Consider the following 14,544-nt stretch of genomic DNA (forward strand, 5'->3'; position numbering starts at 1 on the left):
TAGAGCGCATGCTCATGATCTAGCTAGAAAACTTGCTGCTATCCACCAGAGTCCTATTATTGGGATAAAAATGTCCTGCGAAAAAAGAGGAAAAAGGTTACAAAATGCTCAGAGATAACACGAGATGCATTGACGGATGAAAACCTGGCTAGCTAGGCAGAAATAATTAATGATAGAAATAGAAGAGTTTATTGAGCAAGAACTGTACTATGCGCAAGGAGTAGAGTGGATTGCTTCGAGTTTGGAGACCGGAACACGTCTTTATTTTCAATGTTCTGCTAGTGCGAGGAGGGCATGCAACAAAAAAAACACTCTAAAGGATGATCAGGGATTCGTCGTCAAGGTACTGCATACCTTAACCCGATGATCTCTAATTACCATTCTGGATTGTTTACCACAGAGGTGGATGATGTTGATCCGGAAAATTCTTGAGAAAGTTATACCTCAAGTGACTTTCGACATGTACGAGAAGCTTCAGATGCCCTATTCAACGAAAGACATGAAAACGACTCATTTTTCAATTGGCGACATGAAGGCTCAAGGTATGATGGTTTGCATGCAATTTTTTTAAAATGTTGTCATATTATTGGGGATTCTCTATGCAATGAAGTGTTATGTGCGATGAATAATAAAATCATACTTGATTGGTGGAATGGCACTATTATTGTTCTTATCCCTAAAACTGAACCTTCAAATAGAGTTACCAAATATCGTCTTATTAGCTTATGCAATGTGCTTTACAAAGTTATATAAAATATGATAGCTATGTGGTCGAAGAGAGTGCTAGATAAAGCCATTTCTCCTATTCAGAGTGCTTTTGTGCTCGGGCGTCTCGTTACTAATAATAGCTTGGTGGCTTATGAGTGTATGCATATGATAAAAATGAAAAACATGGAAAGGAGAGGTATTGTGCAGTGAAACTTAATATGCACAAAGCATATGATGGTGTTGAGTGGATTTTCTTTTTTAGGAGGACACCATGATTCAATTGGTGATTTGAGAGGTAGTTGGTTGATCTATTAATGGCATGTGTGAAGTAAGTAAAGTATATGGTTAGATTCAATTATCAAACTGACCAATTTGTACCAACACGGGATCTCCGTGCAGAGGGGATCAAGTCTTTTGGCTCATAAAGCGGAGATTCATGACATGGAAGGGTTAATGGTGTGCAAAAATGCACCATAGTTTCACTTTTTTTGCTAATGATTCCTTAGTCCTTATGAAGGTAAATGTTGTTAATGCAATCTCGTTGAGACAAGTTCTTGATCAACATCGCACTAGCTTCTGACGGATGATGAGTTAAGGGAAATGCGACATTTATTTTAGCCCCAATTTTAAAGGCGCATGTTTGCTCTGAATTAAATATCATGACAGAGACTATGGACTATGTATGATAAGTACATTGGTCTCCCAGCTACGATGGGAGTAGATAGAAGCGACGATTTTGTTCGTCTTTCAAAAAGTGTTGTTAATTGCGTGAAATTACTGGGAGAAAATAAAATTATCAGTAGGAGGAAAATAAATTTAATCAGACTGTGCTCCAATCACTACAAGTATTTGCGATAGCGGTGTTTAATATATATAATAATATCTAAAAGATAACTCTTAATGATCTAAACGATCTTATATTTCTTTACAGAGGGAGTAAATAATTAAATTACTGATAAGATGACGAAGTTTTGATGGGAAACCATGTGAGAAAATGCACTGATGGGCTTGATAGAAAATGTGCATCCAAAAGAAAAATGATGAATAAAGTGCGCCGCATGGCTTAAAGAAAAGGGTACTCTGGTCAGAGTGGCCTCGGAGCAAAAACAAGGTTCAGAGAGGGGAAGAGTTTGGAATTAAAAAGAAAAAAGAGGAAACCCTAAACCCCTCCTCCCCTCTCCTTCGCTTCGCCTCCTCTTCCCCGTGGCGGCGAGCTGCGGCGGCGCTCCGGTGGCAGGCGACGGCGACGCTCCGGTGGACTTCTACGCCGGCGGCTACCTCCCGGCGACGGACAGCAGCAGCAGCAACCACTCGGCGGTGAGTTTTCTGCTCTCGCGCTCACCCCTTATCCCCGGCGGCGACCTAGGTTTAGGAGCTCGCCGCGGCGCCGTGCCCCTGCTGGCCGCCGTGGAGTTCTTATGTGCTTCCTCCCGCCGCCGCCGCCGCCGCGCCTAGGTCTGCTTGTCTGCTTTCAGTCATTAGCTGACCACTTTTCCACATGAGTTTGCGCAATACACTGACTAAACCTGTTGAAGACCTACTACTACTAGTGTAAAAACCGCCACTGCTTGTTGATGCTTGCTTGCCGCCGGCCCTGGTAGAGGGATTCAAATTGCTAGTTTGCTTGTTGATGCTTGCTCGCAGCTAACGTGCATCGCTGAATTTGGTGCAGACCAGAGTTGCGGGCTTATGCAGAGAGCAGAGGCAAGGAGCAGAACGGGCCGGTGAAGACAGCAGCAAGAGGCGGCAGCCCGTGTAGGCAGGGAGCAGCGCGTGGTTTGGTTAGTTCTTCGCTTAATATCCTGAGACCACAACCCCCCTATTTTACTCATCCAAATTACAAGAGCTCTAAGTTTCCCAGTTATGATTCATTCTTGTTGTTGAATATTGACCAGAATATCGTGCTGGAACTGACGAATTTATTTATTTATCTCTCTGTCTGTCAGGTTGAATTGGCATCAGTGCATAATGTCGTCCAATTGGCGGTCGCTGCAGCACCGGCATCGCTACACCTACACATCGGTCGTCTTCCCCAAGCACTACCTGGAAGCACTGCCCCTTGTGCCGGCCCAGGTCTCCGCGTCCAATTTCTTCGCCCAGTTGAACAATTTGATATCCCTGCTATCCACCTACGCGCAAATCGTTGTGGTCAAGGACTTCGCCTCGGCGTTTGTGCAGTTTCTTTCTGCTCCAGCGATATCTGATGATGCCGTGCTTGCTGCCGCCAAGCTTTATTTGGAGATCCTCTTCTTTGAGAACTCGCTCCCTCTCCATCGCGTGCTAATATCTGTGCTTGCCAAGTGCAACAAGTTCTCCGCGCTCATTAGCTCTTGCTTTACTTTGCTATGTGAAGAGTATGGTGGCTCTGGTGTCAAGGCAAAGAAGAGATTTTTGGTATCTCGAGCTGCGTTATCACTGATTGGCTACCCCAAGTTGGGTTTTATGAATGAGGCAGTTGAGAAGAGTGTAGAGATCATGGCATGGGATGTGGTGGCCGGGCTTGACGGAGTGATCAGGGACATAGATGACGGGTCCCGGCCATCTCCAGTTGTGATGGAGCAGTGCCAAGAGGCCATGTCTTGCATGTACTACTTGCTGCAGCGTTACCCTTCTAAGTTTACTGGACTTGATAAGGCATCAGCTGTCTTCAAGAGTGCTGTTAGGACGATACTGACTGTTCTAAAGTCATTTGCCTTTTCGAGGGATTGTCTGGTGGCCTCTGGAGTCAGCTTCTGTGCTGCAATTCAGGTTTTCATGAGTCCCGAGCAGATTTCCTGGTTTATTTCTCAAGGGCTCTTTGGTATCTTTCCTGACCATGAAGATATAAAGGATCTAGCTGCGCATGATGCACTTTCTGATTTTCATCTGAGTGAAGAAATCAGAGATCTCTCCGTTTTGAGTAGACTATGTTTGCTCAGAGGGATTTTGACGGCTATTCCAAGGAAAGCACTCAACGTGCGTCAGCTTCATTCAAATGGATCGTTATGGACTGTATTGTATGATGGGATTTTACCTGAGCTTTGCATGCACTGTGAGAACCCCATTGATAGGCACTTCAATTTCCATGCTCTGACAGTGACTCAAATATGTCTGCAGCAGATTAAGACATCTGTTTTGGCTGATTTCACTGATTTCACTGGTGACTATAAGCCTTTCTCTAGGGATGTTGTCAACCGTGTATTAAAAATCATATGGAGCAACCTGGAAGATCCTTTGAGTCAGACTGTAAAACAAGTGCACCTCATCTTTGATCTCCTATTGGATATTGAATCGTCTCTTCCATCAGAAGACCAAAGCGTCAAATTGGTTCTGTGTGACATTGCAAATGATTTACTCCGCCTAGGTCCGCGATGCAAAGGGAGATATATCCCTTTAGCTTCTTTGACGAGGCGACTGGGTGCCAAATCTCTTTTAAGCTTGAAATCAAATCTCCTTTTAGAAACAGCGTATGCTTACATAGATGATGATGTTTGTTGTGCTGCAACATCGTTTTTAAAATGCTTCCTTGAGAATTTAAGGGATGAATGCTGGAATGAGGATGGTGTTGAGCAAGGATATGATGCCTTTAGAGGGTTGTGCTTGCCTCCTTTGATGCGGGGATTAGTATCTGGGAATTCGAAGCTACGATCCAATTTAAATACTTATGCACTACCCACTGTCATCGAAGTTGACACAGACAGTATATTTGCAATGCTTGGATTCATCTCTGTAGGCCCGAGTGCAAATGCAAATAAACTGGATGTGCCATTGAAAAGTGACCAATGTATAGCCGCACTGGTTTCACTGCTAAAGGTCTCTCGAAATCTCGCACTTGTTGAAGGGGACATTCATATGGATTCTGATGAATTGCTTGAGCAGGAGGATAATAAGGGTGCTGTAATCATATCTGTTAAAGGGATTACTGTTAGAGTACCTGCTAATTGGTTTGTTTTGGCACTGACACACAGTGATGAAACTCTGCGTATAGATGCTGCTGAATCTCTCTTCCTAAATCCCAAGACATCAAGTCTTCCATCCTCCTTGGAACTGAGCTTGCTCAAACTAGCAGTACCATTGAATATGCGTTGTAGCTCAACAGCATTTCAAATGAAATGGGCAGGTTTATTTAGAAAGTTTTTTGCTAGGGTGCGCACAGCACTGGACAGACAGCTAAAGCAGGGATCATGGCTGCCATCACAAAACTCTATTGTAAAAGAAGCTGATCCTGTTGACACTGTTATGGACACTACTGTGCAGAGGGCGGAAGATCTCTTCCAGTTCATGAAGTGGTTGGGCTCCTTCCTATTTAATTCTTGTTACCCTTCTGCCCCTTATGAAAGGAAAACAATTGCAATGGAGCTTATTCTTATAATGCTAGATGTATGGCCTATTCGTCGCTCTGAAGGGAAGACTGATGTTCATCCTTATAATGACAGCATAACATTGCCAGATTCAACAATTTCATTTGTAGGGTCTATAATTGATAGCTGGGACAAGCTAAGGGAAAATTCTTTCCGCATTCTGTTGCAGTTTCCAACACCTCTTCCTGGAATTTCCGAGAGTGCATCCATAAATGATGTTATCAGATGGGCAAAAGAACTCGTGCTAAGCCCGCGGGTTCGGGAAAGTGACGCTGGCGCATTAACATTCCGACTTATATTTCGGAAGTATGTTTTGGAGCTTGGATGTGTTATTGTTTTCTCTGAAGAAAATGATTGCCTTCAGTGTTACACAAAATCTACAGATGGAGATACAGAAGTAATTACCAGTCAAAACCCAGTTGCACAGTACATTTCATCACTCATTCAGTGGTTGTGTACTGTTGTAGAAGAGGGTGAGAGGGATCTTGGTGAAGCATGTAAGAGAAGCTTTGTTCATGGAGTTCTTCTTACCTTGCGCTACACATTTGATGAGCTGCATTGGAACTCTGCAGCAATCCAATCGTGTCTTTCAGAGATGAGGAGTTTGGTTGGAAAGCTTCTTCAACTCATAATGCGTATAACATCTCTAGCCCTGTGGGTAGTTTCTTCTGATGCATGGTATATGCCATGTGATATGGATGACATGATTGATGATGGCTCCTTTCTCTTGGATATAATTGATGAGGATCAACCTGATACTGATTTAGCAACAACAGAGAAGAATGCCAAATCAGGGAATAATGGCAAACCGGCCGAACATGTTATTATGGTTGGTTGCTGGCTTGCTATGAAGGAGGTAATGGATTTGTTCTTTATTACTTTACTCACCTAAGTTTCGAAGTTGCTTTTCACTAGCTTTAGTTTTGAGCTTAAGCAATTGCGTAAAATATATTGATCATATGGCATGGACCAACTTTGTTGTCAGTATTTTTTTCTTCCGAAATACATGTTTGTCCACTTATTTATGTAACACTTGTCCTGTTTGAGAGCACAATTTTGGTAAATTTGTTAGGTTGAGAAAAGGTTATTATTTCTGGGAAGTTCATACGTTGCGTCTCAGATCCATTACCAATATTATATTGTACCAATGCAGTTATCCGGATATAGTTTTTTAATAGTCTTTCTATGGTGTAAGTTTTCCATTTATATTTCAGGTTAGCCTTCTATTTGGAACCATCGTCAGGAAAATTCCATTGCCTGTCTGTTCTCACTCAAATTCATCTCAGAATGGTTTGTCTGACAATACCGAGCAGACAAACATGTCTGGGGAGGTTCTAGATGTGGAACAGTTAGAGATGATGGGTGATCATTTTTTGCAAGTTCTTCTTAAAATGAAGCATAATGGTGCAATTGATAAGACAAGGGCTGGACTTACTGCCCTCTGCAACCGTCTTCTTTGCTCAAATGATTCAAGGTATGTTCCATTGCCCATGTAGGACCTCTTTGGAAACCAAGGGAAACATTGTTTATGATAACTAGGTGCCGCAATTCTTGTTTACATTTGAAATTTATGTATGAAAAATTCAGCAATAGGTAACATTTCATTCCTTGAATTTGTGAGATATCATATCACACAACACCATCCTCCAACTTTTTAATCAGTTTCATCCTTGTGGAGGTGTAATAAAATCCAGCCTTCCGTTAAAAAACCTTTTATCCTTGTGGAAGTACAATGATATTCAACATGAATATTTTGAGTAATGCGGTGATGCATATACACCGCAACTGTGGACACCTGCAAATTTGTGATAGTCTGAGGGGTGAAATTCAAAACTGTGCAAGTTTTCCTTGTTAATAGATGTTTGTCATCATCATTCTTCGCCATTAGGGCATGGCCATCGCGTCGCCTCAGAGCTACTGCCCTACAGTCCAGATAGGTTCGGATGCCACGGTGGTGATGCAGGTGCTGCTTGCAGACCACAGGCGCAGCTTGCAGAGGAGACGGCTTCTTCAGCTTGGAAAGTGGAAAAAGTTCAAACAGAGAGAGAAATGGGGGAGGAAAAGGAGAGATGGGGACCTTTGCTGCTCCCACCTTCTGCGCTGCATGGTAGATGGCTGACGCTACGTAGGTCCCACTAGATGGTAGCTTCCGTTGGACAATAGAAAAAATTATGTGGTGGTTTCAGATTTTTATGCCTAGATGGACTACGGGGCAGCACCAAACGGGTGCTTCCATTGTACATGCCCTCTTATGGTCTCGACATCATAAGTACAGTAGTATGTAGTAATTTTTTGTTGAAACCCGATTCTGGATTTATGTGTATGTGGAGTTGAAACTTCCTTGCAGTTAAGCTAGGTTCATGTCAGACAGTTGTGTATCATGTCCAGTAGAAACTTTTAATGGATTATATCCTAGTTCCCGAGGATCTTTAATTTCTCTTATCATTCACAGGCTCTGCAAAATGACGGAATCGTGGATGGTGTTACTGATGGACAGGGCAGTTGCTAAAGGGCAAACTGTGGATGATTTGCTAAGAAGGAGCGCAGGAATCCCTGCTTCTTTTATGGCACTATTCCTGGCAGAGCCAGAAGGAACCCCAAAGAAGCTACTTCCAAGGGCATTACAATGGCTGATAGAATTTGCTAAAACGTCTTTATCTAATTTTGAGAAAGATCACAACCAGAAATCTGAAGCAATGAAAGACTGCATTGTAGATTCATGCGAGTCACAATCAGGAATCACCACAAGTGTTCATTCTAATGGAAATTTGTCAAAAAGCCGAGATGAGGGTGTTGTTCCTACAGTGCATGCATTCAATGTGCTTAGAGCTGCTTTTAATGATGCAAATTTAGCAGCTGACACTTCGGGTTTCTGTGCTGAGGCAACGATAGTTGCAGTACATGCATTTTCATCTCCTTACTGGGAAGTGCGTAATGCAGCTTGTCTAGCATATACTGCACTGGTTCGCCGCATGGTTGGATTTTTGAATGTGCAGAAACGCGAATCTGCACGACGGTCAATATCTGGCCTTGAATTCTTCCACAGGCAAGTTCATTTGGTATATAGTTTGCAGTCTGGTAACGTTGGTATTGTGGTCTAATATTGCCATGCTGTTCTTACAAGTTTAGTATATAGTTTCCAGTCTGGTAACATTGGTCTTGTGATCTTATGTTAGCATGTTTTTCTTACACATTAATATCATGAGAAAAATAGCAATTAGTTTGATGCAAGTATAATACTGATAATCATTTTTTTTTGGTTAAGCACCTCAGTGTTGTCGATATGATAAAAGAGTGGAATTACTTCCAAAAAGAATACTAGTTTATTTATTGTAGTCCTGATGTAGGATTGCTATTCTTGTGTAAACCTTTTGTTCTTGTGTTTGTTTATGGTGAAACATTATATCCAATATTTTCCCAAACTAATATTCAGTTGGTGGGATTGGCTATTTTATTGACTGAGTTGTGCCTTGTTTTATTATGTATAGGTACCCGGCACTTCATCCTTTCCTTTCTAGTGAACTGAAAGTTGCAACAGAACTATTAGCTGATGGGGTTTCCCGCAATTTAGAGTCACATATCGCAAAAGCCATACACCCCAGCCTGTGCCCTATTCTTATTCTTTTATCAAGGCTTAAGCCGTCACCCATTAGCTGTGCAACTGATGATCCTTTAGATCCGTTTTTGCTTTTACCTTTTATCCAGAAATGTGCTACCCAGAGTAACTACCGGGTCCGTGTCCTTGCATCAAGGGCTTTAATTGGTCTGGTATCTAATGAGAGACTGCAGCATGTTGTTGGTGATATACTGGATGATTTACCTTGTGGAGGTCGTAAAGTGTCAACTCATAATTCTCAGTCTTCTTCATTCAATTCAATTCATGGCCTTCTTCTGCAGCTGTTTTCCCTTCTCGATAGCAACTACAGAGGCTTGACAGACAGTAACAAGAAGGATCAGATTCTTGGCCAACTAATTGAGGTTCTCTCAAAGTGCTCTTGGCTTGGCTGCCGTAAATTATGTGCATGCCCTGTTGTAAGTACATCATACTTGCGTGTTCTGGATCAGATGCTTGATGTTGCAAGAACAGGGAAAAGCAAGCATACTGATGTTATCCGGACACTGCTGTTACAGTTGAGTTCCCAGAGTCTGAACAATGTAACGTCAACTCACCATGCTTTCCATGATCCTACCCAGATTGAATTTCAGCAGCAAGCAGTTGCATCATATTTCAGCTGTGTTGGTATTCCCAAGGGACATGATGAAACCGCCGAGGAAGATGTTCGATTGCAAATACTTGATCAGTCGACTTCAAGCATGTCAGAGACGCCTTGTGCAGTCTCCCTCACTGAGCTGCACAAGGAGATAATGTCTTGCCTTGCCGATCCTATATATGATGTTAGAATCACAGCGCTGAAGAGGATTCTGCAGCTTGTGAAATCAATCAGGTCTGGTGATAGTAAGAACATTTTGCATCAATGGGCTAGGGCTAGTCTGCACTCTATGATTATGGAACGGTTATCTGTGGAAGAACACCCCAAATGCCTTTATTATAGTCTAAGGATCATATTTTCATGGAACGTGGAATGCCAGTTCAACAATGGAGAAGATTGCAATACATTTTTATCCATCTGGGACAGATTAGTTCATTTGAACAGCACTGTGTCACATGCGAAAACCAGAGAAATAATTCTATGTTGCATGGGTATGTGCATGAAGCAGTTTGCTAAATTGATGAGGGATGGCGTGTTACCGGAAGGTCTTAAAACGAGTGAGCTCTCTACTTCCTCTGGGAGTATCCACAAAGGGAATGATAGATTGTCCGCAGCCATTGTCAGCACAGACCTTTTTGTCAGTCTTGTTAAGAAGCAAAGTGCACCATCTGAAACTGTGAATTCTCGTAGGGCTGCCGCTGAAGCAATTATCGCTTCAGGGCTTCTTGAAGAGGCAAATTATGTCAATGCTTGTGTGTCCAACGCATACATTCCTTCGGAACAAGACAACGAATGCCATCTCGAGGAGAAATGCTTGAAAGCTAGCGGGGGTGAATTTGCCAGTCTCTATGCATGCAAGATACTTGACCTATGGTTCATATGCATCCAGTTGCTGGAGGACGAGGATGTCCATCTTCGGCAGAAACTCGCCAACGATGTCCAGAAGATAATTGGAAATGGGTCAGGCAATAAGCTATGTGATGATTCCACGCCACTGCAGGTGGACAGAGTGATTGCGTTGAGCTTCGAATTCATAACCTGCTTGTTTGGTCACTGGCTGAAATACGTCGAGTACTTGCTAAGGATGGTTTTGGACACTGCCAACACGTTGGACTCGGATGGTGACCTGGTCCGTCAGATATTCGATAAAGAAATCGATAACCACCATGAGGAGAAGCTGCTGATATGTCAAATCAGCTGCTCAAACATTCAGAAGCTCGTGCGGTCTGGGCATCAGCTGGCAACATCAGGGAGAAGTGAAGCGTTGTTGCAGAACTGGAGGGAGCGCTTCTTGCACCAGCTAACGTCGTTGACGAGTGGCTACCTTGAGAAAGAGGGGAAGACCGATTGGATTGGCGGCATCGGCAACCACAAGGATGTGTTCGCGTCAGTATACACAAATCTGCTCGGCCTGTACGCGCTCACCGAATCAAGGTGGTTACCGGAACAAGCAGAGGACAGGCACGAATCGTATCTGCGAGAATTTTCAGACCTGGAGGGGTTCATCACGCCGTTCCTGAAGAACCCTTTGATCTCCAACCTTTACTTGCTGGTGAAGCGGTCGCATAAGCCGGAGGAGGACCAGGGGGGAGGCTCCGCCGCCTCGGAAAGTTTTGATCCGTATTTTCTCCTCAGATGAATTTTCTTTCTCATATACAACAATTAAGTAGCCCCTTTCAAGCGAGATAGCGGTTACTCGGTCTGGAACCAATTTGCAAATTGTTTTTGGTACATGTGATGAGTATCTGTAAACCGTGTTTCTTTCTACAGCCAAGTTTTGCAGCCACCATAATTTTGTTTTATTGGGGGTGAAACTGTTGTGCTATGATTTGTTATTATACAGAAGTCGCCGCCGTATGTTCTGCATCAGGAATATTACATGATTTTAGTTTCGAGTAGCTGATAAATCAACAGCAGCTTCAGTGGCTAATGTGAATCTCATCGTGGTGAAAACTGCAGCCAAAAATCAGCACAATGGCCCATTGAATTCTTTGCCTCGTCAATCGAGTTAGGCAATCGGTCAGTTAAATAAAAAGCTGTAAATAAATCTGTGCACTTTATATCGGCACCATTTTTTTACATGGTCTGTGATTCCTACTACAGTTTCAGGTTTTCAGCCTTCATCCAGAAAAGCTGATGAATTAACAGCTCGAGCTCTGGACATTTACACATCTCTCTCAAGATAAAGTCAACAATCTTACAAGAAGGTCAGTTTCTTCAACCCAACTACAGGCGGTTCACAGTTTTGGGTGGAGCTGGGGCGCCTGGCTGTGGACCACCGCTACGCCGGCGGCGAAGCACTGCAGCGGCGAGACCACGCCGGCGTCAAAGTAGAGGATGTACAGGCCCTCCGCGAGGCTCACCAGCCTCACCGCCGGCTCGCCGCCGCTCCTCGCCCCCTGGAATTAGATAGAAACGGAGATGAACAATATTGCCACTTCTTCTGAAACATAAAATCCTGTCTGAATTGTGTGCTTACCGCTGGTGACAGCTCCACCGATTTGGCACCGTCCTCAGGCGGCGGCGACGACCCGCCGCCGTCGTTGCTCAGCACTCTGATGGGGCAGCCGAGGTCCCACCCGCCGCACTCGCAGCGGCCGCTGTTCCGCCATCGCTCGACGAGCCCCGATGGGCCGCCATTCTCGGATGCCACGCCGCCGTGGTAGCCTCTTGGAACAATGGCGCTTATGCACCACCTTGCCTTCTTACTCTCCTCTGGATGAGCGGCTCCTCCGGCCTTCTCAAGGAACTTGAGGCCCCAGCCGCCGACGACGGCCGGCTCTTCCCGCCGTTCCCTCACCACGATCGCCGCCACCTCCTGGTTGGTCGGCAGATCGTCAGCGGCGAGGCTCACCAACCCTGTCGCCTTTCCAGCGCCGCCCAGTTCGGCATTGAGCATTTCGCGCACATCGTCGTCGAACCGCAGCGGGGAAGAAGGTCTGCCAAACCTTCCCCATGCAGCATGTTTTGGGCTGGAGGAAGCATTGGGCGACCTCATGATCTCTGCCACCCTCTTCACCAGCCCCTTGCCCTTTGCAACACTGTAGGCGCTCTGCATCTGCCTCAGGTAGTCATCAGGGGAGCCATACATGACAAACTCGGTCTCCACACACCTTGACCCGTCTGAGCCCAGGACCAGAGAGCTTGTCACCTTCATCTTGCCGACGAGTTTCGACACGCTGCTCGAGTAGTTCCCCATCCAGTCCTTCTTCCCTTGCTCGTCCGAATGGAACAGGTAGACGTGGTCGGCGGCGGCCGCGGCTTTGCCGTCGCCATGCGGCTTCTTGACAGGGCTTGCAGTGTACACTGCCATAGGATTGTCCACTGACAGTTCAAAGTGAGGGAGCCCATCTTTCCAAATGCACTGCAGAAGGCCTGCACTAAGAGATGATGATGGTGGTGGGTATGAGGACAGACCAGGCTGATTTGACCTCAGACATGCCGTGCCGGAGCAAGAAGGCGCCGTCCCTTCATGCGCGGCGAGCTCCGCCGCACTTCTCTTCGACGGCGATGATGCCCCGTGGGAGGACATCTCCCATGTCTCCGGGGATATCAGGTTCAGTATCTCTGACTGTGTTATGGTGTGGGATCTTGACCGGGTTTTCCTCATCTTGCCCCCCGGGAGGAAGAACGAGGGGCTCTTCGTCGGCCTTGTCTTGGCGTTCACCAGCGCATGTAAGGAGTCCAGCATCATCTTGTCCGAAGGACCGAGGGTGACATTCCCGGTGCTGGCTCCGCCGCTGATCAAGTCGTCGAGATCACTCACGTTGTGGGTTCTTGTTGGGTGCCTCAGGCTTCTTATCAGGAACTCCAAGATCATCATCTTGGCAGGGAGCGTCGGGCACAAGTCGGGGCGAGGCGCGTCGCCACCGCAAGAGCATGGTGACCTGTGGCATGACTGGCAGCTCCTGCTCTTCCTCTCATCTAATGGAAATGTCTGCCTGTAGTTTACCAGAGCCAGATCAGACTGAACCTCAGGTGCAACAACTGGCAGGTGTTGATGATGGTCATCTTCTGACCTTCCACTGAACTCTGGAGCGGCGCTGTCGCCGCGTAATCCATTTCTCCTTTCCAAATAGACAAGCTCCATCTTCACCGAAGAACCAAAAATCTAGTGAATGCTGGAAAATCTGATCTTGATTACCTGCACAGCAGTAACATGACTGGCGTGTTAAAGATGACAGAAAACCCAAATCTTATGGATAGACAGGAAATTAAGAACTACCAAAATCATGCCTATGTTGTCTACGATGACAGCTAAGCAGTTTCCGGTATATCGGTGCCGGATCCGAAAATATTGATAAGATGACTGTCAAGCAGTTTGCGTGTATCGGCGCCGGATCAGAAAGTACTGAAAAGGGAGTAATGACTTTCCCTAAATAGTAAGCAAATAAATGCCCCCTGACCAACTGTACCGAGAATCTAAACATATTTTGCGCGCAAGATCATGGAGCAAACATTCATAAGATTTTCTAATTAACCAATCAATCGAATCCTTAAAACAATATGAATGGACAGCAGCTGCCAGGAGAGGTCCATGTGTTGGCCATTTTCTATGAAACATCCTATGCCCAACATAAGGCTACTGAAGAAACCTGTACGGCTGTACCTGTAGTGCTTACACACAAATTGCCCAGAAATCATTATGATGAACCAACCCAGAGAGAGACCCTCTCTTCTTCCCAATGGAAATGATTGATTCACAGCACAGGGTTATAAATTCCCCAAGTACCAACTCAGCGGCACCAATTGGGCAAAAAATTAAGCTTTCTCTCCGTAAGATCGCCGCGTACACTCTATCCATGAAAACGGTACTATCCAAATTCTGAAGTCCTTCCTTTCATTTCAGTAGAAGCAAGAGAACATGCTAGTACTACTAACTGTACTACTACCAAGTGGAGTCCATTGCTTAGAATGCACTATCACTGAAGCATTGGGCATAAGACTGTGGAAAAGTAAATGCAGCACTTGAAGAAGAGATTGGTGCACAAGCAAGAACAGAGCAATTTCTTATCCTCTGCAATTATTTCAGAGAGGAGTCAACTGGACTAAAAGATAAGTGTTTTCTTTTATGGTTCTTAGTTAGGCATGAAAACTAAAGCAGCAGCAGCAGCCTGCAGAAAAGCAAGCACTAGTAGGGAATAATGGCCAACCAAAAAAAGGAAGAACTTAATTGCATTCATCACCAGCGGCTCAAATATTGATAAGATGGCAGTGAAGCAGTTTCAGTTTCCGTGTATCGGTGCTGGATCAGAAAATACTGAAAACAGAGCAATGAGTTTCCC

The 14,544-nt window shown here is 44.9% G+C and overlaps 2 protein-coding genes across 2 annotated transcripts in view; one reads left to right on the forward strand and one right to left on the reverse strand.

The window, feature by feature from the left end:
* The first annotated feature begins 1,808 nt into the window (after positions 1-1,808).
* Positions 1,809-11,128, forward strand: LOC123093716 (thyroid adenoma-associated protein homolog). Its single transcript, XM_044515733.1, has 6 exons — positions 1,809-2,025; positions 2,381-2,489; positions 2,655-5,904; positions 6,263-6,522; positions 7,501-8,094; positions 8,537-11,128. Exons 3-6 carry the CDS (start codon positions 2,677-2,679, stop codon positions 10,896-10,898), a joined length of 6,444 nt encoding a protein of 2,147 aa, XP_044371668.1. The 5' UTR covers positions 1,809-2,025; positions 2,381-2,489; positions 2,655-2,676; the 3' UTR covers positions 10,899-11,128.
* Positions 11,129-11,283: 155 nt separating this feature from the next.
* Positions 11,284-14,544, reverse strand: part of LOC123093717 (uncharacterized) — a 5,835-nt gene continuing 2,574 nt past the window's right edge. Inside the window, exons 2-3 of the mRNA XM_044515734.1 lie at positions 11,739-13,403; positions 11,284-11,658 (exon numbers count right to left, since the gene is read on the reverse strand). Coding sequence (XP_044371669.1) covers positions 11,497-11,658; positions 11,739-13,349 — 1,773 coding nt within the window. The 5' untranslated portion in view covers positions 13,350-13,403 and the 3' untranslated portion in view covers positions 11,284-11,496. The remainder of the gene's footprint in view (positions 11,659-11,738; positions 13,404-14,544) is intronic.

The sequence above is a fragment of the Triticum aestivum genome, chromosome 4B (assembly GCF_018294505.1).
Source record: "Triticum aestivum cultivar Chinese Spring chromosome 4B, IWGSC CS RefSeq v2.1, whole genome shotgun sequence".
In the NCBI taxonomy this organism is placed as follows: domain Eukaryota; kingdom Viridiplantae; phylum Streptophyta; class Magnoliopsida; order Poales; family Poaceae; genus Triticum; species Triticum aestivum.

Excerpts from the sequence above, each read along its gene's own strand:
- LOC123093716 (XM_044515733.1), top strand. The coding sequence starts at position 2,677 with ATGTCGTCCAATTGGCGGTCGCTGCAGCACCGGCATCGCTACACCTAC. Across the intron at positions 5,905-6,262 it reads GCTGGCTTGCTATGAAGGAG|GTTAGCCTTCTATTTGGAAC; the intron begins GTAATGGATTTG and ends TTTATATTTCAG. Across the intron at positions 8,095-8,536 it reads GGCCTTGAATTCTTCCACAG|GTACCCGGCACTTCATCCTT; the intron begins GCAAGTTCATTT and ends TATTATGTATAG.